The sequence below is a fragment of the Onychostruthus taczanowskii genome, unplaced genomic scaffold, assembly GCF_017590055.1.
Source record: "Onychostruthus taczanowskii isolate IOZ18803 unplaced genomic scaffold, ASM1759005v1 scaffold37, whole genome shotgun sequence".
Classification (NCBI taxonomy): domain Eukaryota; kingdom Metazoa; phylum Chordata; class Aves; order Passeriformes; family Passeridae; genus Onychostruthus; species Onychostruthus taczanowskii.
Window position 1 is genome coordinate 6285705 of NW_024501126.1, and position 14747 is coordinate 6300451.

A 14747-nucleotide genomic window follows, 5' to 3' on the forward strand; every position below is an offset into this window, starting at 1 on the left:
CCCAAAAGTTAATCCTCTCAGCTGTTGGCTGCAATTTTAATTGTATGTCAATAAAAGAAACAAGATCCTAGGGCATGCAAGCCTGCTGCCCTGAGGCAAAATAGAAAGATATTCTCTCTCAGATGACTACTGATATCTAAAAACCCAGATAGGCAGGTACTCTGGTGGCATCTAGTGCAGAAGTGAAACACTCAGATGTGGAAACCAATGAGCAGGCTTAAGCATGCCCAATCTACAGTCACCCCATACAGTATTTGGAGTGCTGCTGGTAACAACAGACTTGCCAGGAAGTTGAAATCATTACAAATGTTGTATTTATGTTGTGAAAAAACCCGTTCAAAACAACTCTGTTGAGTGACAGGATTGCAGCCTAGAGGCTGCAGACGAGGCAAGAGGGACAGCAGGGCTCCTCTCTCCTCTTACCCTGTGCCAGCCAGCAACAGCAGCCTTTTTAAGGGGTTACCACTGCCCAGGTACCCTGTGAGGAACCACTGGGGAGGTTCCTGGGAAGGACCACAGCAGAGGTACAGTGGGATAGAGTCAAAATGCAGCTCTGGGGAACCAGCTGTAATGACACTGGTGACTCTGTACCCAAGATCTGCCTTCATAGCAAGAGAAATCCTTTGGGATTTGGCTCTCTTCAAGAGGGGAGCATAGCCATTCCTTCTAATAAAGCTTCACTGGAAGAATAGCCTTACTAGTGAGTTTGTAATTTGGAGCATCCAATTTGTAAATTGGATGCTTTTTCTTTTCTGTATGTTAACCCAATTCCTTTCCCTCCATCCAGTAAAATGGTTTGTATCCTAAGATATCTACTGAGTCATCATATGGGAAGGAAAAAAAATTTTTTAACAAATCTGCTTTAATACTCCAGGCTTCTTTCTTGGATGCCCAGTCAGTGTTTGAATAAAGACCCTCGGAAATCAGGACAGCTCTTTTATTGCAAATCAAGGCTTGGCAGGAGGTTTACATGTACAGATACTTTCTTTATCATCAGTGAGAATTAGTCTTGCACTTACAATTTTGCTTTTTACCATTTACCTAGCATGGTACTCTGGAGCTGGCAGCTGCCTTAGCCTGGAGCACTACAAAAATTCTCCAAGAAATCCTCTGATTTGGTTAGTAGTGAGCTATATCCCCACTCTTTCCCATGCTTTCCCATGTGTTTAAGAAGAAAGGCTCCGAAGTCTGTCCTCTGTGGGAGTGAGTGACCTTATCTGCTCCATCTGGTGCATCGTTGGCAGGCATGACCATGTTCCCTGCACTGATCAGAGCACCCGCTGCTCCTCACAGGGCTCCAGGACAAGGGTGATTGCTGCTTCTTCACCATAAATCTTTACATCTCTCACCATGCTTCCACTCCCTTGGGATTTTATTGGCTGCTAAAAACTAATAGGTTCAATCTGTCATCATCTCTCCTTTTGGCCATCTCCCCATTGCATCCACCCTTTCTTCCTCCTGTTCCACTCTGTTCCATTTATGTAAGTTATTTGAAGCCACTGGTTTCAGTTGGTTTCTGGTTATCCCTTTCAATGTTCCAGGGTTTTTCTGGGGTAGGCTAGGGTCAGCTCTCAAAGCATACAAGCACTTGTCTATTTAAAATCAATATTATGACTTTCACCACAGGATGATCTGGAAATTATAGTTTTCCATAGGTATGTTGCTAGTTTTTGGTGTAGAATTGTTTGACCCAACAGCTTTCTGGGTTTCTTATGCCTGTCTTGGACTAATTTTTACTGAAAAATAAACTGTTAATAAACTGTTATTCTCAAATTTTCTGGTTTTCCTAAAAGAGTTTGTGGGATTACAGAGGGTGTGCTTTGTGAACTTTATAGAAATTGGGTGGAGTACTTTAATTATGCCAAGCAATAACAGGAAATCTATTCTAATGTTGTGGGTGACATGCAAAAAGGGGTATTAAAATCACTTATCACTGTACAGGTGTTTCTAGGTTATTCAGTTGCTCTTCACTTTATTAAGTTACACTTTCAATGGATTTTCAGTACGAGGCAAATTATTCCAACTAATAATGAATATTAATAACAGTATACAGGGATAATACTATATTCTGGAGCAATGGCTCAAAAACAGGTACCCCAGACCAAAAGTGGCATCTGGTTTTCACTGAACACTATAAATGCAGACATGAGCAAGACAATAGAATTAAGAGTACATGGACAGCATGGAATAAGGACTGATTTCCTCCTCTAAAACACTAAACATCTATTTTGTGCATGATTTAAGAATATGTCTATTGTCTTTCTCTTACAAAATATTTTGTCTTCTCCTTTAAAATAACAAAAATTTAAAATCCAGTAATTATTAAAAAACATTTCTTTTTTTTTCCAGTTATCCACCACTCAGAGTATTACTTTTAATGGTGAATTAATTCAATGTGTTTAGTCTTTGAAACAGAATTTTATACCCAGTTTTTTTTCCCATAAAAGCAGATATGTTTGATCAGTTTTATTCTATGGCATAGGTCCTTTTATCTTTTATTTTTCCTGTTCCTTTATTTGGTATGTGTTGTCTCATACAAAACTCATCTAATGTTCATTTTATACGAACATTCAGGAACTTTCTGGGATTAATCAGCTGGAAGAGAGTGATTTTGTTTCCTTGTAATTGAGGCCATATTTGCATGGACATGTAAATACTGTTTCAGTCTTCAGTACAAATAAGCTGTCCTGGACAAAAAGCTGCACCTTGTGCCCACAGAATTTATCTTAATTTTCAGAAGAGGCAGCTTTCATGTGTAGAAACCTGGCTTCTCCGCTGTAAACTCCCGATGTGCACCTGAACAGCTTCATTTGCCTGAGATTTTCCAAGACATCCTTTCCAAAGCCAAGAGGACCCCAAAATATCCACCTGCATATGATCCCCTACAGGTTATATATCTTTCAGATTAACCATGAGGGTTTTTTTTTTCCTAACTGGAGAGAGGGAAACAATCAGGAACACTGATTGTTCAACAATCAGTGATAGCTACTATCACTGAATATTGAACAAATCTGGCATAAATTATTATACTAATCAGTGTTTTAAACTCCAAAACTTTAAACAGAGTGCCAGGGAAAAAAAAAAACTTTTATCCAAGTTTGCTCTTTAAAAACATGACTTTAAAAGTCCTGTTTTGCAAATATGTCTATGCATTAGTAATCTTGGAATGTATCCAGACAGCTTTGGATTCTGTCCCACAAAGTAATACAGACGCCCAAGTGCAACATCAAAGCAACAAGTTTAAGGAAAGTATATTTAAGAGCTTCTAATTATATAACAAGATAATTACCATACATAATTCAGAGCAATCAAGGGGCTTTATTAAATATGTTTGCAGAGAGCACCTGTCTCACCCTTTTTCTAAAATGAGATAATGAACTTTGCCCTAGCAGAAAAAAAAAATACATTTTGGTGTAACCCTGCAAATGCTTGAGACTGTGCTGGAACTACTCTAAGTCTGTTCCAGTTGAACAAAATGAGTTTCTAAGACTCCCTGAGCTGCTGTAAACATATAATGGGACATCTCAGAAGACAGAAGGGATCCAGGCAGGAAGGGAACCAGCCTCCCATGTGAATGCTGACCTACACTGCCCAGTGCAGGTACAGGAAGGCACACAGGCAATGTGCATCTCATGGGGAAGGGAGCAATTGGGCCAGGTAGGCCAAGCAGACTGCAGTCACTGCCCACCCTACTTGGTTCAGATAATTGTGGCATCAAACATCATGGTGTGGAAGAGGTTTTCTTCCCCTGCTCACCCAGAGAGTTCAAACGTTTGCTAGCGCTGTGTGTGCCGAAGCAGGTGTGGCATGAGTGAACTCCCAGGCTTGCTCTTCCTCAGCTTGGTTGTGAACTAGCAAGTTTCAAACTGGATGCTACAGCAAGTAGAAAACATGAGCTTAAGCAGGAAATTCAAGGCCTGATCAGATTTGCTCTAAAGGGCTGATATTAACACTTTCAGACTTCACAATTTCCAGCATGCTGCTTCCTTCTGGTCTGAAATGGAATCTCAGTTTCCTGATAGACCTACAATGAGATCACAGAGAGCTGAGATGGTATAGGCCATGAGACAAAAAGTTGTGTCCACCTTATTCAATCTTTACAAGATTCATCTGTAAGGTGCTTTGATTTCTCCATTGCTCCCTGGAAGCTGCAGAAATGATAGCCTGTCTTTACTTGACACGGCAGGTACCATAAGGCAGATTCCTTCCAAAGACCTGTCTTGAGCTGCAGCTTAGACCTCAGGACAAGCTCAGGTGCTCATTACAGCCTGTTCTCCTGGTTCAGGGGGAAAAACCAATCCAAACCCTAAGCCTCAAGCTGAAATCAAATCCCCAGTCACCTGCCTCTTCAAAGAGAAATTAGTCATCTTCTCTGCAGAAGGAATTCATAGTGAGTCTCTACCATCACATACTCTTTCTCATGAGTGATAGACTGGCATTCTATCATTCAAATGGGAAGCATTTGTCTGAATGTCCATACAAAATGTAAAACTGTGATATAAAGCAGATGGGAGTAATGTTATGAGAGGAAGTCTTGGGCAGGATGGTTCTGAAAGAAGGACCCAGGACTTTCTACCTAAGACATGCCCTCAGTGTAGACCTGAAGATTTAACATAAATATGCTAGGTCAGAGATCTGTGCTCAAGCTACTGCTCCACCATGCTCATTTGTGCAGAAACTGCCATACCCACATGGCAGTTTCTCTGCTGCTGTCTTCTCTGGAAGACTCTGCCTTGGTACAGCCACTTCTGTTTTTATGTGAGCCAGAATCAGAAACCTGATTCCTCTCGTTCCAGTCAGACACCAGTAGTATCAGCTATTCCAACATTCCTTCTCTGGTTTTAAGCAGAAATTGCTACCTGCTGAAGATCTCTTCTCCAGAAATTTGTTCAAAAGTGTCACCAAAACTGAATTTTGACTATGTAGATTTTTCTGCTGATGCATATTCATCCTAAAATAATCACATCTAGGTCATTTCAATTCCTCAAGAGTTAAACCCCATGATTTAACTGAGCACAACCATTGCTGTATGTTATTCAACAATTGTGAAAAGTTCTTTCCTGTGAGAAAAGACATAAATGCCAATGTTTTCAAACTTAAACCTCTGAGAGCTAAATTAATTTCCAAGGACAATTACATATGTGAATTGAGTGCAAACAGCAAGCATGGCCTGACTCAGAAGAACAGCAATGAAACTATACACTCCTCAATGAAATTGTAAATTATTTCTGTAAACAGAAAATCAGAAATTAAACAGGTTCCTTCTTGGCGTGGTAATTAAGGCTCTTGGTTACCATGCAAGTTGTTATAATAAAGGTTTGTTAAGAGGCCTATTTTTGTTTCCTGCTTTGATGAGATAAAAAGATTTTGTGAAGTTTGGGAAACAATTGGTTTCCCTAAATGCAATCTAGATCTTGCACGTTTCACCTGGGTACACTTCAAAGTCATTTTTGCTGTGTTTATGTTCATCTTTCAGGCAGCTAACTACTGGCAGTTGTGTTGATTACTCCTGGAAACCTCCCAGAGTATCTGCAAACTTCTTTAAAAGGTTGTTAGGAATTCTTCATGTTCTTTAGGTATGGTATCTTTTCAAGGAATTCTTCTTTCAGTGCTCTCCCAACAGCAGCTGAAAATCAACAACTATAACCTCCTCATCACACTTGTAACTTTCTTTACTCTTCTACTAAATGACTCTCCACTAAATGGCTCTCTTTTTATCTTAAATGCAAATTTCACAAAGAAGAAAATCCATTTTTTCTGATTTTTATTATGAAAACAAGAAATATGTGGGGTTTTCTAGTTTTTTATCTCCAGATTTAAAAAAACACAAACATGACTGGGATGCTGAAGAAGAAACCATGTTCAAGTCAAGCTCAGAAAAGCCAAGCCAGCATAGGTCCCCGTTCTACAACACACAGCACTTGCCCAGGGTCCAAGTGATTTTATTTCCTGGGCTCCAGGGGGAGCTTTGATTTGCTCATGAGCACAGCACTAAATATATGTGGCAAATTTCTAAGTACAATGGATCCAGGTGAGTGAGAACTTTTAACTTTCAACTTTCATTAAAATGTGGTCATATTAAATAACTGAAAATGAGTAGGCAAAGAATCTTATTAAATATCTGTGATTATATATGATACTGAACATAGGACATTATTGCTCTGTGTGTTATAAATATGGGTTTTCAAAAACAAAGAGATCTTTAATGTCTTCCTTCTCATGTGTCAAGAGACCATCTAAATTTGCACTTTTTCTTTGTTTTGATAGTTGCTCTGGAATTGATTCCACATCCAAAATCTAGAAGCCTATCTGAAGCATGCTGCAGGTCTAAGAATATTTCAGATATAGTCATTGAAGATGTGCGAACAGAGTATGATGTGCAAAATCAGAGTATTTAACATAAGTACACACTTTCAACACCAAGTTTTGGACTGCAGTTAGAAAATCTGTAGTAGAAAATCAAGCGTAAGCACTTCTTGATGTACAGATTTCCATCCCACCAACATTAACAGATCCTTGTTGCTCAGATGATTGGAGAGTTCTGGGTCACCTCTCTTGGCCTCTTGGACTTTCTCCTGTTATTGCAAGGTGCAGGCTGCTGGTGAGAACACACCAATTCACACAGGCATGCTGTCCTTCACACAGGGCCGGGCTGACAAGCTGCTGGACTGGCTAACATCCTTTATGTCCAGGCTCACACAGCAGGCTCCTTGCATGAGACCATTTGGTGTGTCAGTGCTGAAGCACTCCCCTACCCCTTCCTGCCCCCTGTCCCCTTCCTGGTGGAGAGCTAAAGCTATCTCTTTCCTCTTGGCTTCAGACTGCTTGATACTGCAGACAGGACATTTCAGCAGTTAGAATTTTCCAGATTTAGACCAAAATTCACTGAGTGTCATTGGGCTGAGTTACTCAGTTACCTGGGTCAATCAATAAGACCAGCTTAGAAATTTCTGGCAGGTTCTTCCACACTTCCCCCTGAACAGAGGGTTAAGGGCTGGTCCTTGGTATAGGAGCCAGGACTGGTCACCACTGGGGTCTCAAGGAGTGCAGTGCTTTCTGCAGCTGAGGGAGGCAGAAATCATCAGCCACTGTCACATACCCCCTGGGCTCCAAGGGAAAATCCTAAGTCCCCACATCTTTCTCCCAAACCACTCCAGCCCCAGCTGAGCACAGGCAGTGACTGATCCGCTCAAGGGACTCTGGCAGTCATGGGATGTGGTCTGGGAACTATTCCAGTGATGATACAGGAAGATATGGCAGCCTGAGACAAGACAGCAGATTGGCAGCCCCTCGTGACTCAGTCATTCAGCTGCCACCAGTGCTAGTAGCAAGGTGCAGAGCAGCTGTGCAGGATGCTGCTGCAAGTGTTGAAAGCTTTAGACACCTGGAAATGCCTTGGAGCCCCTCAAGTAAAAGTCTTCCTTAATCAGGTGGCAGCATTCAAGGCAGTACATTTCCCAAAATCATCAGCTGCTTGTTTGATGGCCCATCAAATTGGCAGGTGGCCCCAGCTTGGTCCCTGCCTGACTGGCCACTGCAGGCCCCAGAGATGCTCTATCTCCTCTGCCACCTTCTTCTCAGGGTCCCCAAACTCCTCCTGGGCCTGGAGTAGAGGTGCCCTCTGGTGGCACCCTTGGAGCTCTGTCATCTCTCTGGATCGATCCATGCTCCTGCTCCTCTTGTCCAGATCCCTATTGCCATGAGATTCTTTCAATGCACATTGCAGAATCTTGCTGTAGGTTGAGATGAGGCTGACTGACCTGTAGTTCCCTGAATTCTCTAGTTTTGCCTTGAGAATTGTTGTGACACTTCCCTTTTCCCTGTTTCCAAGGTTCTCTCCCTATTACCATTTTTTTACTTCATAAAATCATGGAATGGTCTGGGTTGGAAGGAACTTTAAAGATCATTTAGTTCCAACCTCCCCACCATGGGCAGGGACACCTTTCACTAGACCAGGTTGCTCAGAGCCCCATCCAGCCTGGCCTTGAACAACACTTCCAGGGATGGAGCATCCACAAATCTTCTGGGCAAACTTTTCTAATCTTTCTCTGAGCCCCACTCACACTCCTCCCATCTTGCCCTGCTCATCTTGGCCATGCTATTCACCATGAACCTTTCCACTATGCATCTCTCTAGCTTCTGGCTGTTCTTCCTGCACTCTTGCATGGTAGCACCCCTGTCTACAGAGGACATTGTATTTGCCCAGCTTTGGTTTACTCTCATTGGGAGTGAGTTTGAGGGAGAAAAGGAGTTGTCCATGAGCCTTTGCTTTCATTGAAGCTACTGTGAGGTTGAGGCCTCCCAAAGAACTCCCTGCCCTTTACTGTATAAAATTCTCCCTTGCCTTTCCATAGAATCATGGTCAAGAACTTGGCTCAACATGACCAGGAGTGCAAGGAAAGCAGAGATAAATCAATCCCCTCAAGAATCCATAAATAATTTGAAGACCCCTGATTTCCTTCCTGTAGAAGATCAGTAAAAGAAGAGGTAAAAGGCGTAGAACAAAACTTGGAGCTCCAGAGAAAAATGAAAGAGGAGAACCCAATTTGTTACCCTAAATATGTAAGACCTTACTGGAAATTTTGGTACAAATTTTTGACAGCATTTTCTGCTCTCAGGGCACATGTGATAATGAATCAGAAAAGACAGGTTCTCAGAAGACTTTTCTACCTTAAACAGTGATAAACTCAATAATGACTTTTAAAGTAGGGGTTTTCCCAGATGTTCTCAATTAAAAAGTGCATATTCCAAACAAGCTTGTTCTCAGAAGCTGTATGGTGATACAGAATGCAGCTGCTTAAATAGTCTTAGACCCTCAGAGTACTAGGCCATCAGAATGAAATATCATGCACTGCCATTTAATTTTCCCTTTCTTTAGCACCTCTAACCTGGCTGAGGTCCTGGCAGAGGCCCATGTTACATGACTACACTAAAAAATAAGTCTAAAAACAATGTATAATTTATACACAAAGAAGAGTGAAGAGAATGTACCTTTTGAGTAGTAAGCATATTTGACATTCCATGTCAGTCACCCAACTAAAAATCTACTTCATTTTTTTAGACAGCAAAAACATTGAGTGTTTTCTTCACTGTATTATTTGACCCTGCATTGAAGGCAGCACACACAGCAAATACATTCTTGCCATAGGGAAATGAGAAAAAGCTGGGGGTTATGCCCCATGATGCACATTCTCAGTGTGCAAGCTACCGTGAAGTGAAAGTCACCACAGAAATCAGACAACCTCACAAAACAGAGGTCATTGACTGAGATCAGCCTGTAATAACTCTGACCTTTACACCATTCCTCACAAACATTTGAGGAAAAGTAATGACAAAGTCATTACAAATCTAAGCCCTTCTGTATTTCTTTCCTAGTCAGTGCTGCAGAAGTGCAGGCAGTAACACAGGTGTTGTTACAGAATGTGTAACTATAGTGACTACGTGTATCATTTTCCCTAGCAGATATATTTTCTTTTTGGCAACACTCATGGTTTTAAATGAAGTAGAACTGAACCTTGCCCTGAGGAATTAAATTTAATTTGGTTGGCAGTCATAATGTTTAATAATGCCTGGAAGGTCAAGATAAAAGTTTCTGGCAAAGTAAGAGCGTTTCTTCTAAATACTGAGAATAATCCCTAACTGCTGTCATCTGCAGGGATATTTTCACAGAATTTTAAAGACACGAGAACCAACATGTCCTCAGAAGCACTTATACACATTCACTTGACGATGGTAATGTTTCATACCACACCCTCTATTACCAAGGAGATCAAAGTTCTAGAAGTAGGAAAAAAGATCTTTCTAATCTAATGACACAAATACCTAACTATCTAAAAGGTTCACTTGGACATGATGAAAGTGTTTTAGGTGAAGAACTGTATACTCCAAATGATATGACAGTTATTAGTAACTAGATATTCTGAAAGACCAATACAGCCTTTTTTTTTTTTTTTTTAAAGGCAGGAGGCCTCCACCAAGTAACCACAGCCACAGAGCACTGAATCCCAAGTAGATTAATAGCAGCCATTGGCTCCATTCTCAGCATGATGGCAGCATCCCAACCAAACTGATAGGGCCTACATTTTTAATAGAAAATCCACTCCAACATGTGTGAAAAGATCCCTGTTGTGCTTAAGAAAAATAATTTGGTGAAGAACATTCTGCAGATCTTGGAAAGAGCCATGAAGTTCTGCAAATACTTCTTTACTCTATGGAAATGGTTTGTGTTAATTATCAAAGTATTGCCTAGGTTCTTAAAATCTAGACATATAAACAGCCTTGTTTGTCTTTTCAGTGAGACTCATTAAACAGTAGCATCATTTAGACTGGGTTTATTTACCTCATCTCTCACTTAAAATGCTAGTGGAAATAGGTTTTTTTTTCTTGATTGAAATGTTCATAATCCATAGAACAAACCCCAGTGTATAGCCAAGCATTTCCTCAGAAACAGTTTCTGAAATAAATAGGTCTGGAGCCTATGTCATGGCTGTGTGTGATGATGCTCAGCCATTATGCTCATCCTTTAATTTATGTTTGGTGCAGTACTGCTACACATTTCATAGTGCAAACATGAACCACAAGTCACATATTCATTCAGGAAGCTTGACTCCTCCATTGGCTACTAATCATAGCCCAGGTTTAGTAAGAAGCAAGCACCAGCTGAAGGGAAACACATTGTTCAGTTCTTCATATACTGAAGTGTCAGAGTCAGAATTTAGCACAGTGCAGCAGCCTAGGCCAATCTCCTGGTGAAGCAGCAAACGCCATTGCATTCACATTACTTCTGAGAGGGCTTCTCTCCACCTTCATTCCAGGAACCCATGGCCACGGCAGCTACCTGCTGGTTAGGGATGGTTCAGGAGATGTCACGGCAGAACAGCCACTGCCCAGGAAGCACATGCTCTAAAGTCCCTGCAGTGCACAGGGAAGATCCAGACTGGCAGAGTTTTTCACCATGTGTTTTTGTAGTCCACAGACCTCTGTGCCTTCTGATTGTGTCAGGCCAATTTTCTGTTTGCCATTCTTTGTGCAACACACCAAAGAGCCTGTTCTGATGGTTTTTTTTCTCCTGCCATGGATGCCCTGGGCCTCCCTAGTGATGGTGCATCATTTAGGAACCAGATACATGCTCACTCCAAATACTGCATGGTTTGTCAATATAAGCTGACATCCACATCATTTTACTTAAGATAATCCACTATATTTTCCACATTTCTGCAACTTGCTGTTCATAACTAACTGAACCAATTTTGCAGTGAGAGTCAGGTGAGCAGCTGAGGGAAAAAAGTAGGACAGCACTGTAAAAAGCCCCCAAAACAACTGGTTAAGAAAATAAATGCATTTTGAAGTGTTCATCTACAGAAAAACTGAAAAGCAGTAGCTTTTGCTGTTTGATTTTTTTCAACACTCTGAACTTTCAAAATAACAAAAAGTATAAGGGAATAATTTTTATGAAGCCATTTTAAAATAACCGAAGATGGAAATGTAAGAGTACAAATGCTGGATAGTTTGCATTTTGCAATTATTATTTTGTATTCTCTCAATAGAACTCTTGACTAAAAATGCATTATCTAAGCATTTTAGTCATGTAAAACAAGACCATGTTGAAAAGAACCTTGTCTTGTTTTCTACTCTTTCTATCCACCCTTATCCACGCCTTTCCTTTTGCCATAACCTTCTGTCATTTGGGGTTATATCTACTACTGTCTTCAGTTTACACCTGTACAGTTACCATATTTCCTCCATTATCTAGTTAATAACTTATATGGATCAGAGACTTTGTTTTTTCAGCATATTTGTTCAGCACCTGTTGGCAGTAATTTTTGACCTTGTTGAGAGTCAAAAGCTAACAATAACCTTCTAATGTCCTTCTTTACCAAAAATTAAAAGCTACCTAAGCCATGGGTATTTCTTAGATAAAAAACACCTAACATATTACTAAATAAACAGGGGTTAATAACATGTTTGCCAAAAATACCAAGAAGGCTGAGAGATGCTTAATTTAATTTGACCTACAATAACATACTACAGGTTTGGGGGTTTTTTACTGTTTAAATTATGATGGTCTGCCTCCAACTCATGTTTACTGGTAAGCTATTGTATAGCCTATATTGAAACACTAGGTATGAGCAAAATTTTGGGATAAATTCCCTCTAAATGCTAAGAAGATGGTACGCATGTAATGTTTGGTCGGTAATTTAAATGGCTGGACAGATACAGACGGAATGAAATTATTCACTGGCAACATACAGCAGCTCCTTTCAAAAGATTTAATTAAATTTAAAGAAGCCTACCATGAGAGACTGAAATTGAAGAGTTATATACATTAATCTTGCCACAGTCTCTGAATGTGAATTATAATTTAAACACTTTTATTGACATTTAATTCACATTTATCACATCAGAGTAACAATATTGTAACAAAGAATGGTTACATGTTTGGAAAATAAAGAGTGGGAATTAGGAATATACTTGGAAATTGAAACTCTCCCTTTATTGGCTTTTTCTCCTATTTTTTTTCCATTGATTTTTCCTTGCTTTGGCAAAATTAGTATTACAGCATTTCTCACATCCTCAGTACTATGCTGGCAGATTTTTAATAGGCCAAGATAATTTGCTGACACTGAGCAAAGTGAAGCTCAGAAATGAGCTTATTTTAAAAAAAAAACAGGTTTGTTTTTTTTTTTTTTAAGTGGGAATTTTTCCACCTTGCCTTTCAGAGCAGAGGGACACAGGAAGAGCTGAGTATGGTAGTCTAGCCCAAGTGTATTTATTGCAGGACTTTACTGTACTTTTTCAGCTATTGGAGAGCCATATGAAGCCTTCACTTTTTCCTTTTTTTTTTTATTTTTTTTTTTTTTGGTTTTTTTTTTTGTTTTGTTTTGGTTATGCAGGCCAGTATCATACACTCCACCAGCTTGAAAAATGTAATTTTGAAGGAACTAACATGGTTGCAGTTTGGGAAAATAGAGTTATAAAATTGCAAATTGGGCACGTGCCACCTCTGCTCTTTAAGTGCAGACTTGAACTACCAGCCTCTCTGCTGCTGACACCGAGCCCAAAGGCTGAATGCAAAGGATTTAATGACTCCCTGGACACAAAAGGTCATACGGTAAAGAGAGCTGAGGGATGCTACGACTCATTGATCAACTACAGGGGTTGAAACAGCTGCCACAATGGAACACTAAAACAAAACAATGCACGCATACATTTCATCAGGATGGAATTCCTCTCTACCCTGAATAAAATTAAATTGTTTTCTTCCTCAACAATATTCCTGCCAACTCAGCAGGGCCCGAGCGACAGCTCTCAGCGCACGTGGCAGAGTACAAAGTTTTAATGTGTGCTGCCCCGGCTATGTAGGGCAGCAAGACATGGAAACATAAATGATTAAGCTAAGAGAGAATTTTGTGCTTTGCTGAGCGGTTTATTAGCTCTGCTGGAAAGCCCCGGCTCTGGAAGGGGCGGTGAGATTTGACGAACACACAGGTAGCCGCTTGAGAAGGACGGCTGTTCCCAGGGCTTACACATCCCTGATCCCTGGAACACTGACCCGCTTAAAATCTGGCCGGCTTCACCTAGGGATGCAGCGTTTCTCTCCGGTTTGGAGTAGAACTTGGAACCGGTTTTAGCTACATTTTGTCCGGCTCCGGGGCTCTTTCCCCGCCCGGCCGCTGCCCTCGGCACGGACCCGCTTCCGGCCCGAGCAGCGGGGCCGGGCCCTGGCAGAGCTGCAGGGACAAGTGCCGGGTCCTGAACTTGGGTCACAACAACCGCAGGCAGCGCTACAGGCTGGGGGAAGAGTGTCTGGAAAGCTGCCCATTGGAACAGGACCTGGGGGTGGTGGTCAACAGCTGGCTGAGCATGAGCCAGCATGTGTCCAGGTGGCCAGTGGCATCCCGGCTCGGATCAGGAACAGTGTGCCTAGCAGGAGTAGGGCAGTGATTGTCCCCCTGTACTCGGCATCCATGCGGCCACAACTCGAGTGCTGTGTCCAGCTCCGAGCCCCTCGATTCAGGACACTGAGGTGGTGGAAAGTGTCCGGAGAGAAACAGCGAAGCCGGTGACTGGTCTGGAACACCAGTCCCCTGAGGAACGGCTGAGGCAGCCGGGGTTGTTTAGCCTGGAGTGAAGGAAGCTCAGGGGAGGGAGGACATTATCACTCTGTGCAACCACACGTAGCCGGGTCAGGGTCGGCACCTTCTTCCCAGACAACTAATGACAGGAGCGAGGGCACAGTCGCAAGATGCAGCAGGGAAGGTTCAGATTGGACATTATGAGGAATATCTTCACAAAAAGAGGAATTGCGCATTGGAATGGGCTGCCCAGGGAGGTGGTGGAGTCACCGTGCCTGGAAGTACTTAAGGAAAAGCTGTATGTGGCTTAGTGCCATGGTCTAGTTGACATGTAGGTTGACCCGATGATCTCGGAGGTCTTTCCCAGCACAGCTGACCCCGTGTTTCTGTAGATGAGAGAGGGCCAGACCCACAGCAGCGCCCGGCCCGGCCCGGCCCCCTCCCGGGCCTCCCAGACCGTGTGCCCGGCAGGCGGCGCTCGCGGCGGGCGGGCGGCGCTCCGTCCCCCGCGCGGCCCCGCCCCCCGCGGTCACACCACCCGCCCGGCCGGCGCTGCGTCAGCCCGGCAAGATGGAGACCGCTGAGGAAGGTACGGCGCTCGCCCCGCGCCCGCCGCCAGCCCCCGAGAGGGGCTCTGCCGGGGCAGCCTCGGAGGGTGGAGGGGCGCGGGGG

At 42.4% G+C, this 14747-nt stretch overlaps 1 protein-coding gene across 1 annotated transcript in view; it reads left to right on the plus strand.

The window, feature by feature from the left end:
• Positions 1–14576: 14576 nt before the first annotated feature.
• Positions 14577–14747, plus strand: part of MARCHF6 (membrane associated ring-CH-type finger 6) — a 45352-nt gene continuing 45181 nt past the window's right edge. The window contains exon 1 of the mRNA XM_041411685.1: positions 14577–14664. Coding sequence (XP_041267619.1) covers positions 14646–14664 — 19 coding nt within the window. The 5' untranslated portion in view covers positions 14577–14645. The remainder of the gene's footprint in view (positions 14665–14747) is intronic.